Source organism: Panthera onca, chromosome A1 (genome assembly GCF_046562875.1).
Source record: "Panthera onca isolate mPanOnc1 chromosome A1, mPanOnc1 haplotype 2, whole genome shotgun sequence".
NCBI classification, from domain to species: domain Eukaryota; kingdom Metazoa; phylum Chordata; class Mammalia; order Carnivora; family Felidae; genus Panthera; species Panthera onca.
The window spans coordinates 123,116,646-123,140,568 of NC_138339.1; the positions used below are offsets into that span (position 1 = coordinate 123,116,646).

General features: G+C 41.8%; 1 protein-coding gene across 1 annotated transcript; it reads right to left on the bottom strand.

Annotated features, from left to right (window-relative positions):
* Positions 1–14,623: 14,623 nt before the first annotated feature.
* On the bottom strand, positions 14,624–23,893 carry IGIP (IgA inducing protein). Its single transcript, XM_060635992.3, has one exon. It carries the CDS (start codon positions 14,928–14,930, stop codon positions 14,769–14,771), a length of 162 nt encoding a protein of 53 aa, XP_060491975.1. The 5' UTR covers positions 14,931–23,893; the 3' UTR covers positions 14,624–14,768.
* Between the last annotated feature and the right edge of the window lie 30 nt (positions 23,894–23,923).

A 23,923-nucleotide genomic window follows, 5' to 3' on the forward strand; every position in this document is an offset into this window, starting at 1 on the left:
AAAAGCCACCCTCCCATTCTCATCCATTCTGGGAAAGGTCCCCGTATCTCCCCTCTTTTCTGCAGTGATCTGACAAAGGTAACCTTGGCAGACCTAGCCACACTCGGACCTGCCACACCCAGACCTTAGGGCAGGCGGAGAGCTCTGAGGCAGGGCTAGGAGGTTATCAGATCAGCATTCAACCTGGTGCCCACTGGGAGCCTAGCACTGCCCTTAGGTTTTGTAGGAGATAAAAGTCCTCTTGCCCTCTAGGTACTTCCAATCTCAGAGGACAAACACACTCAGGAGACTATTGGCACAGAAGTGGCCCAGCAGCAGGAGCTCCAGGGGGAGAGCATGGTGAGAGCCGGCTGGAGTATGAACACTGGAGCCATTAAAATTTTCCCAGTGGACAGTTATTTGGAAGGAGAGGGAAGGTGGTAGAGAGGATAGATATTCCTGGTCCAATCTGGAGTGGAGGGCTGGTGGTAGGAGAGTTAGGGTGGTCAATCCTAGAGGCCCTGGTAAAGGCTGGCTTCTGCAGTGGGAAAGACAGAGGGAGAAGGAAGAGCTGGAAACTGGAAACCCCTCTGGGGAGCAGCAGCAGAGTCTTGCTCTGATATGCTGTCTAAGGAAGGATGCCCCTTGCACGGTTCTGAGGGGCATGTGTGCTGGTGGGAAAGCAAGGTGGTTGGGTCATACACTACCAAAAAAAAGAAAAAGAAAAAAAGAAAAGCTTGGGTTAGATGTAGAGGTTTTTGCCAGGAAGGAGGAAACCCAGGTTATGGAAGAGAGAGAGAACAGATGCTGGCGGCAAGGTCCTAAGGGGAAAAGATTAAAAAGAGTGAGGGGAAGGGGCCAGTGAAGCAGCTCTGCGAGAAGCGCCAGGCTGCCTCCTGGGGAAGAGGAAGCCCAAGGGCAGTAGGCTGTGTGAGGGACCAGCAGGGGGCGCAGGGGCCTCAGAACCTCAAACCTACTAGAGCTGCCTATAATTGATAATCTGGCTGTGGTGTTTCTTCCCCCTTGCCCATTCCCTTCTCCTTATCGAATTTATCTTAGGTAATTGGAAAGACCTTTTTGTGGCAAACCCAGAATGAAACCAGAATGAAACAGGAGGCCTGATTCAGCCCTCCTACCCAAATTTGTCCAAGTCTTACGGCTGCTGGGATCTTGCCTCATTTTTGACTTAGAAAGCCATCTATCTGGGAGCTGGAGACAGACAGACCGCTGGGTCCTGTCTCAGCAGCATGACTTCCCACTTGGCCTTGGCTTCCAAAGAGGCCGATCCATGCCTGGGGCTGGGCTGTTTCATGGTGACCTTTCAACCTGACTCTGGAACAGGCTCTGCTGGGGCCATGAGGGCAAGCCTAGCAGACAGAGACTGAAGAGCCCAGAAACACAGGCACTGGCTATGTTGGCACTTCCCCGAGGAAGATGGGGGTAGACAGCCAGGAGAGTCAGGAGCTGGCTGTCTAGAGCTGGTAACTGCAAAGATGGCTTTGGGGAATGGGACTCCCCTGCAACCCAAGAGTCAGCCGGGGCAGGCTGTATATGATCCTCCGACATGGCAGCCCAAGAGGAGGCAGAGGGAGAGGACAAGCACTGTCACCAAATTCTGCCACAGTGAGTGCTTAATCACAGCACTCCACAGGAGAGGGCCGAAGGAAGCACCATTTGGAAGGGTCAAAAGTCTTCTGAGTAAGAGTGGGGTAGAGTTCTGGTGTGTGCACAAAGGGCTCTCTGGAGAAGCGGAAGGGTTCAGGCCTAGCAGGGACCACATAGGCCAGTGCCCCCTTGCCCAGGGGTCTTTCCCTTTGCAGTCCAATCACAGCTAAAAGAGAGCTTCCATTTACTCATGCTCTGCATGAATTCCTTCAGGGTTAGCTACTCTCCACTTTCTCTCTCTTCTAGCAGGGGCCTATTTTCATAGGGAGAAGCATGCCTGATTTCTTCATACATGATGCTTATCTGAGTGCACCTGAGCGTCTGTATCCCGTCACATCTGCTGCCATTACCCCCTGCCCTTGGAATATGTCCCATAGGGGGAACATAGTCTCTCAGCCACCTTTCCCTGCCACTCCTTTTTAAAATTTGCAAGCACAGGGGCGCCTGGGTGGCTCAGTCGGTTGGGCGTCCGATTTCGGCTCAGGTCATGATCTCGCGGTCCGTGAGTTCGAGCCCCGCGTCGGGCTCTGTGCTGACAGCTCGGAGCCTGGAGCCTGTTTCAGATTCTGTATCTCCCTCTCTCTGACCCTCCCCCATTCATGCTCTGTCTCTCCCTGTCTCAAAAATAAATAAAGGTTAAAAATTAAAAAAATAAATAAATAAAAATAAAATTTGCAAGCACAGCTATCAATTTCTAAGTCCTTACTATGTGCCCCACACTATGGCAGGCATGTTAGTGCATAACCTCATTTGTTCCTCTTAGCTCAGAGATCCCTCATCCCTACTCTTTGGTTCCGGGTCCCAATCCCAGCCAGGTACAAGAGGTTGAAGTCTGTTCCCTAAGCTGATACAGAGGACACAGTCCAGTCTTGGCGTCACTCACTGTGGGGTGGCTCAGTAAATATTAATTAACTCTGAGGACAACTGCACTTTGACTCATCTCTGGCTAATTAAATAAACCTACCATGTAAATCAGCAAAGGGGACAAAGAGATATTAGGCTGTGCTGGAAAGAAATTGGGCTGAGGGACAGTTTGGCCTTAAAGTAGAAATCTACGTTGGCCTACTCTGGCTCTCTTTGCGTTCTTTAAAGCTAGGGCCAGAGTGGTGGGAATGAGGAATGTTAAACCCACTTCTCAGAAAAAGCCTCACCCCCTGGTGTCCCGGAGAGATGGGAGGAGGAAGGCAGAGCTACATGCCCACAGGGTCCTGCATGCCCAGGAGGATATGAGCGTTTTCTAGGGAACCAAGACAGAACTGCCCGGCCTTCTCCCTCTTCTCCCATTCCATCTCCATCTCTGAGGCTTCACATCCCAATGGTCCTGGGTAAGCTGTGGGAGACCTGGGGCCCAGGAAACACATGCCATGAAAGGCCCTTCCAATAGCACCTGGCAGTTTCCAACTGGTGGGGCTGCCAGGCGCCTCACTGGGCTCTGCTTCCTTTTGCTCCTTCCTAAAGAAAATGAGCCATGGCAATGTCCCAGGTTCTCTGGAGGCCCAGCACCCACTCTGACTTAACCTCACCAGGCCTGGCCTCTACTCTGTCAAATAGGGGAATAGCAATGTCAACCTCACAAGGGGGAGCTGTGCACAAAGTAAGGGCTCAGTAAGTGGTAACTGATGATGATGATGATGATGATGATGATGATGATTGTATATGGTTCATAATAGCCAACTATATCCTCCAATAATGCTGGGCTGTCTTGAGATATAGTCAGGGTAGCTACTGTATTTGAGCCTTAAGCTTTCACTTTGAAGGTGACTATTCTTTATATGGAAAAAGAACATCATCTCAAAACAATGTCATGAAGTGAACAGGTAAGAATAAAATGAGAAAATGTAGGGGCAGGGGCAAGGGCACAGTGAGTGTGTGAGTTGCTGAGAAAGGATGTAACAGTGTGCCCGCTCCCCTCCCCTCCAAGTCCCTCCCTGCAGCCACCTGGGAGCCCTTGCCCCTCACAACTTGTGTCCCTCCTCCTCCCCTGGGCTCATGTTCCCACCGCTAGCATGGCTCAGAAGGTTAAGACCAACTCTGGGGGCCTGTGGTTCATAGCAAGCAGATCCCCACACTGTCCTGTACTAGGGAGAGCCACACCTGTCACCTTGGTGGGTCACAGGAGTTCTACAGGGTCCCCTAGATCTGCCAAGCAGATGCAAGACAAACATTTACATTCAATGCACTGGAAGAGATCAAATGTGGTTCTCAAAAAGCTCAGACTTGTAAGCTTTGGAGAAGGCCCAGGTTTGGCTCCTTTTAACTCCAAACAAATTCTTGTGGGATGTTGCAATTACTTGTGACAATCCCTCTCTCTCCCTGCCTAGGACTTTGATTTCAGATTTAGACATGTAAAACTGGGTGGCTGGCTGGGCCTTAAGCAACATGGGGGGTAGGGTGGGGAATTGCTAGGGAAAAATCTTTGCAGCATATCGTATTTGAAAGAAAGATCTCAAGGAATCAGACACTGTAGCTCTGTTTGTGTTACCAGAACTTTCTCCAGCCACTGGTGGCAGATTTTCTGTCCCTGAAATTGGTTCACTATGCTGGAGTGGCTCATTCTGTCCTTTGAGACACAAATATCTAGGAATCACTTTCTGTAATGGACTTATGTTAGAATAACCTTCCAATCCCTGTAACAAATTCTGCAGTCCTTACCCTGAAATCTTATCCCCCCGCTAAGTAGCAGGTAAAGATTTGTCAAGGCCACAGGTGATATTTTAGTGGTAACTCGTGCTGACCTGACCCCACGGGAGCCTGGAAGCAAGAGGACGTGATGCAGAAAGAGCCAAGTGGACGTAGTAATAGGAGAAGAACATGGCTGGACAAAGTATGTCTGGGTGTCGGGGCCCTGTGGACTTTCCGGGTACCGAGTATGCATGCAGACACTTTGGAAAAACTGCCTATGTCTTTGTGTTGCTATTGTACATTTCCTGAAAGCACTTCTGGGGGTGAGGCAGGGACCTGGACCCCATGTTAGGCTCCTGTTTTCCTACTTCCTGGCCACCGTGCCTGGCCCGAGAACCCACACAACTTTAGTTCTGGCTCCTTTGGCTTTAATGGTAGCAACAAAGTTGCTGAATACTGCTGTCCCTGGAAGGGTTTTGAGCAGAAGGACCTTCTTGCTTCACCCCTAGCCCTTTGCCAGTCAGCCTGATGTAGCAGCAGCCTGCCTCCTGAAGCTGGTGCACATGACAGAAATCAGGGATCAAAAATGGCTACGAATTCCTAGATGCTCTGTGGAGGCCAGGCTCGTGTGCAGAGCCATGAGTTGGTACCTTTTGGCAAATCAGTGGTAATAAACTCTTGCCTTTAGTGTGGGTAGTTGGCATAGACTCACTAATACTACTACTATTCCCTTAAATACCCTGTGAGTTCTTCTTTCTGTCCATCTTGTCGGGACAAAGCTTAGAAATGACGTGGAATAATATGAAAAGAGAGATCAGAATGAGGGCTTGTGTTTCAGGCCAACCAGATTCCCAGGGAAGTCCGACCAAAGGAAACATCAAGCTGTCCTAGTCTAGATAAGAAACACTGCAATTCCTGAGGGAGCGAGATGAGAAGGGAGATACTGGGAACGGGATGTAAAGGCAGGGAACAAAGGAGATAGGACAATCCCCCTGGAGCTCTTTGGAGTCTTGGAAAGATAAAGCTTGGAATGCCTGCGCAAAAGCAAATGCTCAAGTGCTTCACCCATATCTGAGTGGGAAGAGGGAATGAATAAGCTAGAATCATAGGACATGGCAATAGGAGGATCTGGTGGCAGGAGGCATCAGCCAAGGGCTGCTGAGGGGATTGCAGGAGTCAGCAGAAGAGAGAATCTCTCCCCCAGAGGCCTTTCAGAACATAGCTGAGACATTCTGTCTCTGGATGAGAAGACTCAATACTGTAAAGAGATCAACTCTCTCCAGCTTGATTTACATAAGATAAAATTCCAATCAAAATCCTAATAGCACTTGTTAAATGAAACTGGGCAAGCTGATTGGAAAGTACATCCAGAAGGATAAAATATGTAAGAATAATAAAACAATTTGGGTGGGAAAAACAGAGGAGAAAAATACATTGTATCAAAACATACTGAAAAACTACAAGTGAAATGGTGTGGTACTGGTCCAAAGAACATGAAAAAGTTCAATGCAGTGGAATAGAAAATCCAGAGACAGTCACATGTACTTATGGGAATTTTAAATATGATGAGTGGTATTTCAAGTCACTGGGGAGAGGATAGCCTATAGAATGATTCTGGACAACATGTAACCCTCTGGAAAAAAAAATCTAGATTCCTAATGCACATCATGTATGAAAACAAATTCCAGATGGATTAAAGAACTAACACAGAAAGATAACTATAAGAGAAATACAAGAAAATATGGGAGAATATGTTTATTATCTAAGGATAGGGAAACCTTATTTAAAGACCATAAATACCAAGGCATAAAGGAGAAGACTGATACATTTGATCAGAATAAAAAGCCTCTGTATCACCCAAGGAACCATTAAGGTTGGCCTGGACTGAGGGGTGGCTTGATCTGACCAGGAGCAGACTGAGAGACCAGATGGCCTTGTCTTTCCCCTCACAATTCCTTCTCAGAAGTCAGGGTTCAGGAAGAAGCCAATAAACACCAGAGGATGGCCACTCCCCACTGTCCATCATCCTCAGAGCCCTATAATCAAGAGATAATTCAAATCATAGTTACTAGGAGCCAGTCAAAATGAATGGGTGAAGGGGAGCAGGGTACAGGAGAGGAGGTGGTGAAGCAAGATAGGAGGCCCTGGGTGAGGAACAGGAACAAGGCTGCCTCTCTGGCAGACGTCACGTTCTCAGTCCTTAGGCTCATCTTTCACAAAGTGGATGTGGCTCAGGCAGCTCCTCCCAAGACCTCATTTCCCCCGCACAGAGACTTTTGGAAGAGCATGCTGAGAAAATGTCACCTTGTGTGGGCTTTAATCACTTCCATGAGATGCCTCAGCTCTGTGGGGATCAGGGCAGTCTTGGGATGATGGCCCTTGCCCAGACCCCCAGTGGCAGCGATGATGGATGTGCCTATGTCCTTGGATGAGCTGGGTGGCCTTGCATGGTCTGATGGCCCCAAGTCAGAGGCCTGTGTTGTGGAGACTTGACTATTTCACGTTTGGAGAACAAAGCCCTCAAAACAAAGTGAAACTCTTGTCCCATGGAGCCTTCTTCAGACAATTCACTCTATGAGGATCAGGCTCTACTCTTGGAAGAGCCCTGGGAACCACTGTGCTCAGCCACTCTCAGTCTGTACTGCCCACTTGTGAGCTGACTCTGACCTCAGAGCATGTTTGCCTGATTTAGGTAAGAGGACAGTCAAGTGTTAGGAAACCTCTACTGCATTCTGATGCCACCCAGTAAGCTGGGTTGAGGACATGGACCTGAGGTTTGAGAGGAGGGATAAAAGTCTCAGCAGGGAGGCAGATGCCATTTTCTAACATGAACAAGAAACTGCAACAAGGAATGATGGGTATTGAGAAAAAGTACGAGACAGAATCAGGACTGCCTAGAATTGGGGCATAGGCTCAATGATGGAATCATATTACAAGAAGCATCAAATAATCAAAGCCCCAAGTAGGCTTTCAGAAATGTTCAGGATTTGTAGGGTGAAGAGTAAGGAGTAAATAAACACAACTGGAAGTACAACCAAGGCACCTGACCCCTCAAGAAAAGATGCCACAGGGGTCAGGAGAAGCCACTGGTTTCCAGGAAGTTAAGAAATAGACCATGGGTCTTAGATTTAATGTCTTCAAAAGGAAAGGAAACAACTCTATATCAATGCACAAATTATGGCTGACTACCAACTATGTTCCTCCGGACTTTCAAGTGAGGGCAACATAATTAAATTCCCACCTCCCCCACCACTGTGACCACCAAAACACACCTCAAGAAGCACCCAACCCTGCCTCCTACTTCTGAGAGGACACCAGATCAGAACCCTATGTGGCATAAAATATGGCAGTTTAGAGTGCCTTATAATATCGTAACCACACTTCAGGGAAAAGAGGGGTTATTTAGCTATCTCAAAACCCCCAACTTCCTGAATGGATATAGCAGGCTCCAACCACCCAACACAGGTCCAATATGCAGGATAGCTCTCTTTCCTCAAAGCCTAAGCAGCCCTTCCACACCCTTTTCACTAACAGTCCTGTCAATCAGCCAGGCTGAGGGAAGAAGCTTCTTAGAGACCCCTAGAGGAGGCTTCTATTTCCATTCTCAGATCAGGACCAGTGATTCTGAACCTATTTGAACTGTGACTTCCCTTGAGAGTTTTGAAGAAAACTATGGATCCTCTTCTTGGAAAAATGTACATTGCACATACAGGTAAAATTTTGTATAAAAACTTCAGCTTTACAGACCCCCCCAAAACACCAGCTTAAGAATTTCTGCCAAAGGCAAATCACTCCTTTTCTTACGCAAGAGCTGTTTCCCAGGGCTGATTAACTGCTATCTTATATGTCCAACAGGTGAATTAATATTCAGCATTGACCTCTAGTCATCCCACACCCTTGGCAGATGGCAGAGTCTCTGCTGTTGCCTGTAGCCAGAAGGAAGCAGAGTCTCTAGACAGAGACCACATTTTGTTTTTTAAAAAAGCACTCTAATCCACCACCACCACAAAACCTCAGACACCCCAGGTCTAGAACAGAGACACTCAATAAAAGACCAAAATAAATCTGGTCCAGTATAAAACGAGGTCTGTGAAGAGAGAGCCACAGAGTGATCCTCCTTGGACTGGCAGGAGAAAGAAAGGTATGAATGAGGGTAGGCCTGTACCTAGGCTGAAACGGGAAGGGGTCAGAACGGGTTCCCCTCCCTTTAGCTGAATGCAGACTAGCTATTTATTCTAGAGGCATCTGCTCTTCTCATGGTTCCTCTACCTAGAATGCAGAGGCTGCTGGAGGCAGTGCTCCTACTGACTGTTCAAGTTCCACATTTTTCTCCCTTTTTCCAATAACAACCACAACAATACAATGACAATAAGGATAAGGATAAGGATAGCACTTCTTGAACATTACTGTGGCAAGAGCTGTGCTATAAGCTCTTGACATAAATTGTTTCACTTAATCTTCCCAACAATCAAATGAGGTAGGCACTATTATCCCATTTACAGATGAGGAAATTGAGACTAGGAGAGGTTAGGCAGAATTGCTTAAGGCACAGAGCTAGTGAGTGACAGAGCCTAGATTTGCACCTAGGCCTGATTTCACACCTGATACTTTTAACCCGCACGCTAGGCTCCTTCCCCAAAGACCAGGACTCACACAAAAGCCTTGGAAATCCTCCAGAGTGACAGCCTGGTCTCCAAGTCCTTGCTTCCCATTCCCCACCCTCTGCCCACCATGCAGCAGCCTGGTTCTCCAAGGATCCACTTTATGGAGAACTGGCTAGAAACCCTCAAATTCTTTCTCCTATTTCTGTAAGACTTTGCTATGACTGTATAACTCCATAGCCTGGAGCCTAAATTTATTTTAAACTCAGCTGAGCTCAGGAGCCCCATTTCCTCCTCAGGTTTAGAATCAAGAAGGAAGGCTCTCTTCTGCTTCTTCCCTGCAGAGTTTTTAGGGGGAGGGGGTATGACTGTCACCACAACCATGTGAAAGATTGTGGGGGGGGGGGGGGGGAAGAGGGCCAAGTAACAGAGAGTAGAAGAGTCAGGATTCAGTGAAATGTCACCAATGATATTGGTGCTCTATGGAAGCCATAATTCTCTAGATAGCTCCTACCCCTCAGCATTTAGAAACAGGGCACATCACTTCTCAGATGGCTAGTCTCCTCCCTTTCCTCAATTAGTAGATTCCAGGGAGATTAAGTGCCCAGTTTATCAAGTGAAAAGCCATTCATATGCTTAGTGGCCAAGGGGCCCCCAAATTCGTGCTGAATGGCTAGAGCCCCAACTAATGATGCTTTGGGAAGCGTTTGAGGGCAGAGAGGGCATTAAGCTATCTGTTGAGTTCACAGTTACTGTCTTTTCCCCAGAGCCTCACCTAGAGATGAAAGAGCTAGGGAGAGGAGATACTGAGGCCCATACAGAGGTGGGAGGCACAGGATGCTAAGGATGCTAAGTTGGCAATAGGCAGAGAAAATCATCTCCTATTTAGGGCGCCTAAGTCACCTGTGGGCCAGCCGCAAGATAAAACAGGGGGACAATACTTGCATTCAAAGTGGATGAGGAAGTTAGCCCCAGAGGCACAGCTGACTTTCAGAAATGGCCTGGATTTGCTGGAGTCCAGTCATTTAGCTAACATATGTTTAGTGTCTGCCGTATGCCAGCCTCATCTGGACACTGGGGATGCCTCAGTGAGTCCTGCCCTCATGGCATTAGCCCATTGACAGAAAAAGACAATAAAGACAATCTTGGACAATGATAGGCACTAGGAAGACAAGTGAAAGAGAGCAGTGAGGGAGAGTGATTGGAGGGGCCATTTCAGTTTGGGTTGTCAGAGCCAGCCTCCTTGAAGCAAGAATGTACAAGCTGAGGCCTATTAGGAGAAGGGACAGCTGTGTGGAGATCTGGAGGGAAGTACATTCCAGGTGGAAGGAAGAGCAAAGCCAAAGACCTTTAGGTGGCAATCGGCTCCACACATTCAAGATGCAAGGAGATGACCCTATGGCTTAAGAGAAGTGAACAAGAGGTAGAAGAAAGGACAGAAAGCTGGACAGTTAGGCAGGGGCCAGCTCATAAGGGCCTCGACATCGTATTTACAAGTGGGCTGCTGTGTGGAGAATGGACTGCAGGGGGAAAGAATAGCAGTAAGGAGACTGGCGAGGAGGCAGTTAGGTGAGAAAATGGGCGACCACATAATTTGTCATCCAAACCAGGGACAACAGGTAGAGCCGGGACTGGCCATTGACAGAAATCTACCTGCAACTAGCAAGCTCCAGCCAGGACTGTCATAGAAGTTCAGCAGTTTTTAGCGGTTCTGTTCTGTCACGGAGCTTCCAGCTGTAGAAGAATCACTTTTCTGTTTGGTCCCAGGCTCCTGGGCTGCTGGCCCATGCCTGAACATTTGGGTTTTGCCTGGAGGCCGTGGGTTACAGTTGCAGCACATACATGGAGTACGCTCTTCTCCCTGTGCACCCTGGGCGACAACCAACAGTACACAGATGAAAGAACAAATAGGAGAGATGTGGCCACCCCTTCTGGAGGTGGTGTTGAGAGGGTGGAAGCCAGAGAGGGATGGACAAGCTCTAAGTTGCAGAGCAGAGATTCTTAACTTGGCCTCAGGGGGTCTGTGAAGCAGGTGAAAGGATCACAAACTTTCATCAGATTCTCAAGCCAAAGACTCCCAAAGACGTGAAGAACCTTTGCTTTAGAGAACCGTGGCTCTCACACTTCAACGTGCCATAGAATGACCTGGTAAGTTTGTTACAACAGGGATTTCTGGGCCCCAGAAGAGCAAAGCTAAGGTTCTGATTCAGTTCGGTGTGGAGTTGGGCCCAAGAATTTGCAATTCTAGCAATTTCTAAGGGAATACTCATGCTTTTAGGTCCAGGGACCACGCTTTAAGAATCACTACTTTAGAGGATACAAAACACATGAGGGCTTCCAGTTTAAATTATGAACTTCTCTTTTCAGACAAGAGTTCTAACAGATGCCACAGCCATCTAAACCACCCCAAGTCCCCAGGAATTTCATATTTTATTTTTGGAAGAGGCCCCTGGAGAGTGACAGACTCTGGACCTCCTCTTGGAGGTCAGGAAGCATCTGGAAAATAGCATTTTAGAGGATGCAGGAAAGTGCCTTTAGAGACCTAAAAGCCCAAACACTAACTCTGTGCTAGAAACTACAGGACTAGTTGATCCAATAAGTAGGGCAATTACTGGTGAATAGGGAGGTTTGGGGAATCTGGGCTGACCGGGGTCCTTTCCTAGAGACTGCCTCCTGATCCTTTCTGAGCCTATATCTGAAGCCAGATGGGCCGAGATAGGAGGTCTGCCTTAAGGAGGACAGAGTGTCTGCTGGGGGCTATAATCTGGGAAAAAGAAAGAAATCAACAACTCCACTAGACAGAATTCAAGGGCTTCATTCACAGAGCTCTTTGATCAAGCCATTGTGGTGAGGGTGGGAAAAGGCAGGAATAGTATTTAGGGCTGTGCTTAAACAAGAGCAGTGGAGAGAGGCCTAGAAAGGCTACTTGCCAGCTTTCCTCAGCCCTCCTCTGAGTAAGTCATTCCCCCATGAAAGGGGAGGGGGAAATGAAAATGTGGATTCATTCATGAATCAACCTTCAGAACAGGAAGTGTGGCTTTTGAGCTATACAGGGAACATAAGCTCTGCCATTCAGCTAAATACATCCTAAGGTGAGGCAAAGTCAGGGAGACTCTACAAGTTGAAGAGGAGGCAGAACCTTATGGGGAAGACAATACACTAGAGTGAGACCAAGGATGTGCTTTGACATTAGCTCGCCAGGACTTGTGACTTGTGACCTGACTATGTGACCCTGGGCATGTTACTTAATCTCTCTGTGCCTTAGTCTCCTCTTCCGTAAAATGGGGGTAATGATAGTGCCTATCTCTTGGGTTGTATTAGAATTAAATTTAAAAATTTAAAAACCTAGATAAAAAAACTTAGCTTGGAACCTTTCATATTCTGAGCATTCAGTGTTTAAACAAATAAATAAAAAGTAGTGGGTCTGGAAAAATGTAAGATGGTAGCAGTACAGACACACCCTTAGTGTCACTGCCAGAGACCAAAAAAGTGGGGTAGGTTAGAGCTGCTGCCAATCTCCCCAGGAGAATGATACAGAAACTCCTGCTAGTTGGGGAAGGTGCAAAGGTGTGAACTTGGTATGCAAGGACAGTCAGGATTCCTAGGATGGTGGGGTTAACTGGACAATCCCATTGGCTGTAAGTGGGGATATCCCGCTCTTTTAAACACTGCAACATTCACTGACTCTGTTTTGTGACATTTCCTCATTGCCAACCTGAGTGTCAAATGGCCTGATTTGAAGAAATCAAAAGAAATAAAATCAGTGTTGGTAGGGAACTGGAATGACATTACTGAAAACACTCTGGAGATTTGCAATATGAAGGTATAATCCCCATTTTCAGGGGGAAAAAAAAAAAAGGCTCCTCCTCCTCCAGTCCCAGAAGTGTGGGGGATGGTGCTGCAGGGAAAGCGGTGGTGATGTGTGCTGGCCCTGAAGTTAGCTAGCAGTCAAACACTGAAAAAGAGATCTCTTCTTTCCTCTGATCCTGAATGAGCACAACCTCTTCCAAAACCCTGTACTCTAAATCAGAAAGTCCTGTCTGCTTAGAAAGAAACTGTTGCTGGAACTAGGAACAAGGGAGATTTCTAAAAACCACGCAAAAGAGCCAAAGTAAATGACACACCACATAGTTAAATAAAAGTTAACATCTATTAGAGGCGGGGCAGAGAAGAGATTGAGAATTATATCACTTTAGAAAACAAAGTGCTACATAAAAATGATAAATAGTTCTGTTGAACATCCTGGGCACCTTTCTTGAGGGTCTCGAATGGTACTATAAGCTTTGTCCTGTAGTACAGACTATCCCAAGTCTGGGATGTTCCCCCTGTAGCCCTGCAGAACTTCACTACTTGCTCTTCAACATGACCACAGGGCATCTTTAACCATAGTCTCATCTGGAATCTTTAAAAGAGGAAGACCACAGTGAGGAAGGGGCCTGGCTTCTGATTTTTAATCCTCTTATATTTACCACAAATCAAGGCTAGAGTTCCCACCTCAAGCTCCTACATAACTAGAGAGCTCAACTCTTGAAGAGGGATCCAGGGGTTTGTCTGATTCCACCCAGAGCCCAGAAGGGAATCTGGTCTCCTGTTCGGTGTGTGACCCCTAAATCAAAGGCCCTGCAGAGCTTAGGGAAAACTTTTCTTTGCTCTGCGCCTCCTATGTCCAAACAGTGACACTCTCAGTTTTAAGTTTTCATACAACAAAGTTTCTGCATTATTTTTTATTGGATTGATGGTTGTCAGATGTAGAAAGGAGGGCCATTTTAGCAAGAAAAAAAAAAAACCCAGTAACAACAACAGCAAAACTTTCTTGGGATTCACCCAGGAAAGCCTGGAACTGTAATACTAGGATCTTGAGATATTATTATGGCCACACATCAGTCTTTAGAATGTAACTGCTGTCACATCCATTTAAATACCACTGAAAAATTTTCCATGGTGTGAATAAAGTTCCTGCAACTGCTTGTTCCAAGCCTCCTTATATCCAGCCTGAAGGTAAGTGAAAGCATGAGCAAAGATAAAACGGGGAGAAAGCCAGAAATAAAACTTCCAACCCTACTTCCCAAAGGTTGGGTGAAATGTCATATACCTAAGGCTGCCACTCCATTTTTTTTGGTCCAATAAGCTAATTTCCTATAAGAAGACCCCATTAAAACTATTCTGAAGGATCACTCCTGCACATTTTCATTGGTAACTTCGTTCTCTGCCTACCACTCCACTCACCAGAAAAGCAGTTTTGAAAGGGTCTTATTTTAAAGCACAAACCTCTATTTTCTGCAGAGGATTCTCTTCATGTTTTGTTATGTACTCTTTTGTAGCTCTTCTACTAGCCTGAACCAATTTCAAATTTAAAACGACAGAAAACAAACAAAAAAAAAAACTTCCATGGGAAAGGGGCATGATTTATGGGACAAGTTTTTCTTTCTCCTTGGTTGTGATGGCTGGGTTAACCATCATGCCGTCAGAGAATTTTAAAAACTGACTCAAGAAAACACGCAAGTCACTCACATAAAATCTTTAGAAATAAATAAATTTGTTTTAAAATGAAATAGAAAATAGAGTTTTCCAGTGTGAGAGAGAGCACACTTAATGCTTGAAGCCAATTAACGATCAGGCAAGTATACCTGTTACTAAGTACAAAAAACAGTTTCCATCTATCAAAGAAAAAAAAAATGCAAGAGCAACCAGGTCCCCCCAAAGACACTGAAACAAAAGACTGATCTGTTTATATAGTCACATGAAAAATAAACATCTTTATTTTTTTGCCTACTTTATTTCATTTTTTCAAATAAAATTTAAATCTGTACAAAGTATACTGTTACAGTATATATTTTGTAAGAATCAATGCCTAAAAGAATCACAATACTTCAATAAGCAGTACAGCAGACCTCGCTAGTTTCAGCTTTGATATTGAACAAACTCAAGCCGGCTGATGCACAACACATTTGCTTGGTTTCCACATGGTGAGTTCCCAGCACTGAGATGGGAGAACATGACAGCAAGTATGGTTATATTACAGCCCGACACACTGCGCTTCTTCATGTGATAATAACTGCACATATTTAATACAGAATGCTCAAATTTACTTTTTAAATTGCATTTGCTTACTTCTTAGTTGGCAAAATTCAGCATTCTTAATGGGGTCCCCAAACAGTGCAAATTAATGATATTCTACTGTATAATTGGCACATCTCCAATACGGATTAACTTGTAAACTCAAAGAATATCACAACTTTGTCCTAAATTTTAACTAATATACATCTGGTCCATTTAACCAAAGTCATTTTGGAAAGATATTAAAGAACAATTCTATTTTTGAAAGGATACTCTTTTGACCATTCTTTAGAGAAGTAAATTTTTAAATTGTCATTAAAATGTTTTACTATAAAAGTTTTACAAACTTGATTAGAAATTTCAAGATTATGATTCACAGCAGACAAATACAAACTTTATATTCCAACAATACCTCCTTTTAGACTTTCAAAACAGAGCACAACCATGTCAGCTGTGTTAACTAAAATTCTGAACAGTGTACTAAATTGATAAGTGGTGCTGGGTCTAGCAAGTGTAAATACACAGTATATTTAATGAAAAGAATTGTCTTCTTTATACTTTATTTGTTTTCCCATAAGGAAACATTAATGTTTACATTCTTTAATAAAGTTAATCTTACATCAGAATATAACTTAATACTGTCAGCAACAGGGACCACACACAGTAAATAAGAAGCACATTTAAAATAAGTCTGAATTCACATAGATTAACATTTGTTGGTTAATAAAATATCGACAGTATTACAATCTTACAATATTTACAGTAAGAAAAATCTAGAGTAATATATACCTTTCACAGCAGGATTCCTTTTTTATTTTTTAAAATTATTTCTTCCAGTTTGGGATTGTGTATACATGAAAAGCTCAAATAAAGCAACTCTGCAATATAATCTTAAAATAATGGCTACTGGGGGGAAATTCTATCACAACCATTGAAAATAATGGTGACTTTTCACGGAGTCTGTGGCATCTGAGAACCCAGTTAATTAACCAAAGTCTTGCCCCAACCAGCCTCAGTTACCCAGATTAAAGCTGCAGAACTCCGGCCTTCCCTGACTGCTGAAAACCCAACAGATTTTCTCAACATGCTATAAGAAAAGAGGGAAATAGGTTTCAATTCACACCTCATGGCTGGAAGCCTACGGCTAGTGCATATTCCCCAATTTATGCTAAAAGGGCCCATTTCATCTCCAAAGCCTCACAAGAGTTTACGCTTCAACTACAGGGCACTTTGACATGGAGCTCACTCCTTCCTCAACTCTTGTGCATTAAGATAAGGCATGAACTTGGCCCATATAATACACACCAGCATCTTACTTGGGACCAGGGCAAAGAAACAGGCTAATGCAGTTTGCACTGAGGTCAACAGGGAAAATGGGAAGCGATGCACATTTCCAATTAGAATGGCAAGAAGAAGACCCACATCCCTAAACTGGAATTTGGCCAGGGCCTCAGAGTTAGCACCCCCTCTCTGAGTACCACAAGCAATTAGGATGTGTGCTCTAGGCCTCCTCCAAGAGAGAGCGTCTACAGTAAGTAACACCATGTGGGACATTAGTTCAGTGATGACTCCCAAGAAAACAGATACAATTCTTGAATCTGGGGCTGTCCACAGCACCTGAGGTCACTCATCTGAGCTGTGACCTGTCCCAACCCTGCTTACTTTAAGAGATCTGATGGGCACAGAGCACTCAGGGATATGGCTGCTGGCTACTTTGGACTCTAGATCTCACAGGTAATCAACAGGTATCTGGGATTGAATTAGCAAACTGTACCATAGCTCCTTAAACAGACACTGTCAGGTTTGAAATCATGTCAAGCATGAATCTTCACTGTCAGGTCAGAAATCAAAGTGGGAATCTTCCCACATCAGCCAAGGTTATTTTGTCAAAACCTTAGAGGAGTTGGACAGTTTTTCATGTTCCAAGTGATTAGTTTACTTATTTCAGTTAAGCTGGATTGGCAAACCAGACTGATCTATTTAGTTAGCTTTGTTTTGTTTTGTTTTGTTTTTCTTTTTGATTCTTATGTATGTGTTAACCCAAAGCTGTTGTATTTGGGCTAAATACACTGACAGAGAAAATTCAAACAACAAAAGTTTTCAGCAAACTTCTGTGGTATTTTCTTTTTGGAAGTCAATGCAAGATCTAAAGGTATTTCTACCCAACAAAGTCTGTTTAAGTGTTTAATGTTATTTCCTTTTTGGTCCTATACAGAATGCTATGGTTTCTATATAGGTCTGAATGCTGCTCCATGTAGATTCCTTCTGTATATCTAAAAATATATACTTTTCAGTAGTTCAATACATGGTTAATCTTCCCACAGAGGAAGATTTTTGTAATCACAAGTTGCAAAGTAGAAAAAAATCTCCTTTCTAAGAAAGGAAATATACTTTCCTATTGTACACTTTTGAAGAAGCCCAAAGGCATGCACCAAAAATCATTATGAAAACTAATACATGCATTAAAATGGTGTAGAGTTAAAGTGCTGTTTCTCAATTTTTTAATTTGGAGAAGACATTTTGTCAGTTGTTGACTCAAAGATCTCCCCCCCACCCCGCCCACCCCATTCCATGGCATCAAGAGAGAAAAGTAAAAAGTATGCATAAATCTTTAAACTGTTCTTTACATAGGGGAAAGGACAGATACAACAACTATCCTATTTATAAACTGGATTCCCAGTTTTAAATAAAATCAATATTTACTGGTAAAAATTGTCAAAGCTAACACATCCAAACAGTAAATAATGTGCTACTAGTAAATAATGTTCTACATAGAGAATAATTTACTTTGGTTTTATGTACCTTCTCAAAAATAATACTGGTGTCCCATACATCACCAAACTGATGTGTTCCAGCAAAGTTGTAAGGCAAATCTTTTTTTCCTAGTGACATCTTTTTTCCCAACAGACAAAACTAAAATCTTTTGGTGAGGAAGAGGTTAAGATAATAGCTAACCCCTTGGCATCCTGAGCATTGTGGTTTATTGAACTCTACCCTGCGAGAAGCTGTTAGGCACCCTGACCCCTGCCTTGAACCAGGAATGGCTCCCACGTCTAGAGATGCCCTAACTCCTTATAAATAGCTCTCAGAACATTGCTTTTTCCTTCTGTCTGGATGTTATAGTGTCTAGCAAAGCTGGTTGCAATGTCACATTTTGCTAGTAGGGGCCACCATCTAACAATAATTCCAATCTGAAATGTTTTAAGCTAATAGTTCTTTATTTTATCAATTAATTGCATTACAATTTTCTCTATAGAGTTTTCTTAGAGCAGAGATCCTTAACTTGGGTTTCAGAAGATGTGTGATGCCCCTGAGGTTGTATGTAAAATTATCTATGTATGTGCATTTTTTTTATCTGGGGAGAGGGCCCATCACTTTCATCAGATTATCAAAGGTATCTGTGATCTCAAAAAGGGGTTACAGGGACTTAGAGGGATACCCGTAATTCATTTTACACTAGGACTGGGAAATGGGGGCAGAAAACTAAAAATGGCCTCAAAAAAAAGGGGCCAAATTGCTGATCTTTTCCCTTTATTCACATTTGGGAAATAAGTGCTTCAACCTAGGAAAAATAATTAATTAAGCTGATTAAACTCCATTAAAAATAATCAAAGTCATTCTCTAAAATATTTTCATTTTCCATATATGGTAAGTTTAGTCTCCAAGAAAAGGTTTGGAGATTGAATTTTTCTCTTTTCCCTAAGGAAATTCATAAACATAATGCTGATAATCTACATTTAAAGATCTGACAACCTAAAACTTAAGACAACTCTAACACTACAAACCCTTAATTTACAATTTTGAGTAAAGGATTATCTAGAGTCAAATACACATTTGTCAACTTTCATCCCCCAAAATTGGTCCACAGTTAGACAACTACCGGGCACAATTCCACTAGATAAACCTAAAATCTAAACAAAACGGAAGTTTAATTTCTATCCCAGTTGAAAACAAAAGCACAAGGTTCTACAGTAAAGTCCAGCCACAAACATTCACACTATGTCATAGAGGACTTTCTCATTTCAATACATCACTGAATTACCAACAGAATTTGCAAACATGAGATCCAGAAAGACTACCAAACATGCTGAGAAGAGCATGTCAAGAATTAAACCACCACCCTCTGCCCCCCCTACCCCCATCCAGAAACACACTCAGGCATTCCAAAAATAAACCAGATCTAAAGAGAGGCCTCTTGCTTGTTAGTTTTAAGTATGAAGTGCCTAAAAGGCTATGGGAAAGGGAATATAAAATGAAAAAAATTAAATAACTTACAAAAATTAATTTTAGCCAAAACACATTTCTGTTCTATTGACAAAACTATCAACTTTTTTTTTTTTTTTTTGCAATTTTAAACACTGTGTTTCACAACCTAAGACAAAAAATAAGTTCACAGGTACACATCTTGTTCTCCTATTCTTTCTAGAGCACATCTTGAGGTTATAAGAATGCTTCTAGTTAAAATAAAGACTCTTATCCCTTGCCACCCTCCCCCCCTCAAAAAGTGAGTGAACCTTGAATTCCAAAAAGGAATACTCATTTAATGTAATTATTTCAATACCAGTTATATCACATAGACCATGATGAAACTCTATGAGCATTATGGAAAACTACATGAAAGAGGGAGCTGCCACTTGCCACCCACTTCACTTCCAGCTTTTTAAGCCAATACCCAGCTAGACTCAGATCCCATTGACTTCAGTAAAAACAAATCAACACTCCAAAACCAGGCCATCTCAGGCTAGAAGCTGGATCTCAAAGACATCGTTTCATATATATATATATATATATTTTTTTCTATCCTAAGCTTTCATTTTGTCTATTCAAATAGTTTAATAAAGCTCACATTTACAAAGGATTACATTGGCAAATAAAGGCCCATATTAAAAATTTTATCAAAACAAATTTTTGTTCTACATAGCTAACACTAAGAAATATTTTCTTGGACTTATAAAGCATATTTAATTGCATATAAGTTTTGCTTTGGGTGGGATATTGAAAACAATTCTGTAAGAAATTAGAAAAGACTAGAAACAAAAGTGAAAGTGACTAGTCTTAACTTTCAAAAAATCAAGTGCAAAGATAAATAGTGCAAATAATGAAAACTAGAAATTTTATAGGCAACTTTACATCTTTCCTGCTTTTGCACTTTTATATATTGACAACTTTATAAACCCTAACAACTGTATGCAGCATGGAAATGGGCTATCATTTATCTCTATTGACTAGACTCAAGGAATCCTTTCAAAGGCAGTCATTTAAATCACTGGTTCTTGACTAGGTTTGGGAATTCACTTTTTAAAAGACAATTCCTAAGGGAGAGGCTATTTAACAAGGCTCTGCATGGACTTGAACAAGTTATAGAATGTAAGTGTATTATAATTTAAAATCTGTATGATGCAAAAAGCATACTAAGTGCTAACTCTAAAAAATAAATTATAATAAAAAGAATTCTGCTATTATTAGTGAACTTGATATTTGGGGAAAAAAAGTTACTTTTCCAGATACAAAATCAGAACCTCTTTTTTTAGCTATCTTTAAAGAAATTTTACCACTAATGCATACAGATTTGGGTAAAATGAAATAAATAATCTGTCAGAATCACTGAGAATAAGTCGATATTAAACTAAGAAAGATTTGAAATATACTTGAATTATGCAATTTAAAAACAACATATTATAACAATTCTTTATCTTAAATAATTAAAAATGTTCCTGGGATACTGGGAAGAGAAATCTAAACACTATCAATTCACCCTACAAAGAACATAAGAACTTCCAAGATACACTAAATTATATTATTAACATCTGCCACCACTGAACACTTGGGAATTCTACGATTTTAAAGTAACAGGAAAAGTGGGAAAACAAACAGAAATTAGAGTTTGGGAGGGTATGTCACCTAATTTCAGCAATATAATATTATTGAGGGTCTCATAAGGCCCACAGTGTTAAATGGTGGGACTGCAAGTGTAAAAAAAATTTTTAAAATACCTAAAATTATAGTTTAGTGTTTTTACCTGGCTTATTCTCTTCTTGTAAGAAATTAATGTGGACCAAAGGCTCAAGGTTCTCTAAAAACAAACACAATATGGATCTTTGTGAACTGGAAAATCTAATGCTTTGATCTTAGGACAATTTTGAAAAGTAAAGCTAAACTACACCGTAACATGAGCCCAGGAAAATAGTCTGTATAATAAACTTTCTGATAGTTTAAAAATGATAACTGAAACAGTTTAAAATTTTCTTAATCTTCTTTCCCTCAAAATAGTAAGTCCCTACTACCAACATGCTTTGACCACAAAAGCTGTCATTCCACAATTGTGCTACTTAATTTGTCCAGAAAAGCAAACATCTTACACCTGAAAATAGATTTGTATAATGCATCATCATCCTAACAACTAGCTACAGACCAATAGCTTCCTCATAACCAACAAGGGACCCATTTTCTCTGGCTTTACTGAAACTTCATTAGTGAATATCAACTTCATTGTCCTTAGCAAACAACTCTCATTTAAGACTCCATCTTAGTAACTTTACCTACCTCTAATAACAATTTCTCCCACTTTACCTCCAAACCATTCGCTTATATAACTCACACTCCCATTCATGAACACATTAAATAGTTCTTCCCTTTCTGCTCTCAAATTTCCAAACCAGTAAATCTCAGCCTCCAGTAACTTACCTAAAATACACATACTTCTTACTCTCTTCAATTCACAAATTTCTTAACAATTTCAATGCCCTTCAAACTGCCAACTTAAGACTATAGGGAAAATAGCACTCAGAAAAACTGCGCAATTATCTTATCATACAGAAATCTTTCTGGGATCAGTTAGCTATGTCCTAAGGCAGGAGCCAGCAATTTCTTTACTTCCCTCTTAAAAGGGTAAGCGTGAGTGTCACTGGCAGGACTATGGCAAGGAGAAGAATAAAGGAGAGAGAAACAAGGAAAAAGGAGGATGGGAGGGAAAAAAAAGCCAAATGTAGATGGTAGGGAGGTAGGTCAAATGCCACCAACAACAACCTACACTGGAAATTGCCAATCCACTCCAGCTAAATGGGAGTCTGACCTAATCCCAACATGTATCTAATAATTCATTAGCTGATGCCCATCACTAGTTAAGCTAGTCCAGGTGAATACATAAGTCACCTGTCCTGTAAGTTTGCTACTTCACAATAAGGACAGCTTAAGTCCTCCACGGATCCTTCTGTTTTAATCTAGTTTAGACTAAAACACATGTTAAGAAGAGTATTTCCATGATTCTCAAAATTCCAGAATATAAAGGTTTGGTCCTTGAACTTGGAGGCTCTTGAATTATTAAAGTATTCCCTAAATAAAGAAAATTAAACTCTTCGCTTAAATTTTTCCATGAAATGCTACAAAATTTTAATTAATAAGCAGATTCCTAATCATCACCAAAACAAAGTATGCTTTCATGAAAATTCAAAACTCTTCCAATTCCAAAATGAATGAAATATTTTGGGTCTGTAATTAACTTTATTTTACATAGAGGATCACCACCATGTTTCTACCTATCGAACAAGACAATTTTCCACAAAAGCAAAGCACATCAGGGGAAAAGAAAGAAAACAAATACCAAACATAATATGGGGACAAAATAAAAATACATGAGTAACTATGAAATTTTTATAAGAAAAAATGTTTCTAACAAATGACCTCTGCCATACTCAGCTTTCCTAATGACATGAATTGCCTAGACCATTCAACATCAAAACTTGGTAGTCAGTTTAGCAGCTGGAAGATGACAAATTGTTGGCTTGAAACCAATCATATCTTTTACTTTTCACGTGGTTGTTTTTGCATTATGAAATTCTACCTGACATGCTAATGCTAGTTTAGATGATCTTCACTTAGCCCATAATAATGAAAATTCTGTTTGAAAAGAGCCTGTCAAACGGCCTAGGCCTTAAATCTAGGTTTTTAGGATCAAATAACTCCCCAAATATTAAAATCAGCTTTTCTTAAAAATATATTGCAAATTCTCTATAGTAATTAATGTTGCTGAGTGAAAACAGTAGTTTCAATAACAATGATCATTTTAGTTTTATAATGTACTTCATTACAAATGGTCTAAATTCAGTTAACTCGCAATTTAGAAACCCAGAAGTATTATAATGTATGATTTAAAAATAGATAAACTTTAACAGACAATTTTGCACAAATAACTTTAGTGAATTTATTCACTTAAGCAATTCTGATAAATCTCTTTCCTATTCATTCTACTCTCGATGAGGAAGTATATATTGCTCCAAATTATTAAGATATTCAAATTTAAGGATAATCAACTATAAATGTTATACTCAGAGTTATCACCAATTGTTCCAAACCTAAGCTGCTGAAGATTCGCTTCTTTTAGCATTCTTTTACATAGAAAGCAGGATCTCATCCTGATATTGAAATAACTTGCAAAAAAGTCATTAGATTTGGTATCTGATTTTTTTAATGGGGAAAATATTAAAAGTATGTTCACATGTAAAGTAAAATGAATTGTGGAGCTATGAAAACAACTAGAGCAACAATTTCTGAACTCTCCATTTAAAAATAATCTGGAAGAGTGTGTGTGTGTGTGTGTGTGTGTGTGAGAGAGAGAGAGAGATATGGGAAAATGAGTGGGAATATTGAAGAAGAGAGGGTGAACCACGTGTGGGAGATATAAGTAATCATGCCCATGGTGGGTTCTCCATGGCTGGCATATAACCCAACATGTCATTAAAAAAAAAAAAAAAAATGTTTAGAAAGTTTCAACAGTGCCAAATGCAAAATGTTAAAGCAAAGAAACAATGAATGAGATAACCCCCACAAACATCAAGTTCCATATGAAAACAGGAAGAAAAAAATTGATATATGCATCTTTTTTAATATACCAAATCTTAATTGACTTAAAGATTATATATAAAGTGCTTGGGCCATGGTACCCACCCAGATTCTCATTATCAATGGACTTATCTTTTCCCCTCCCTTCCACCCAAATTTAG

Coding starts and splice junctions, on each gene's coding strand:
- IGIP (XM_060635992.3), bottom strand. CDS start 14,930: ATGTGCAGTTATTATCACATGAAGAAGCGCAGTGTGTCGGGCTGTAAT.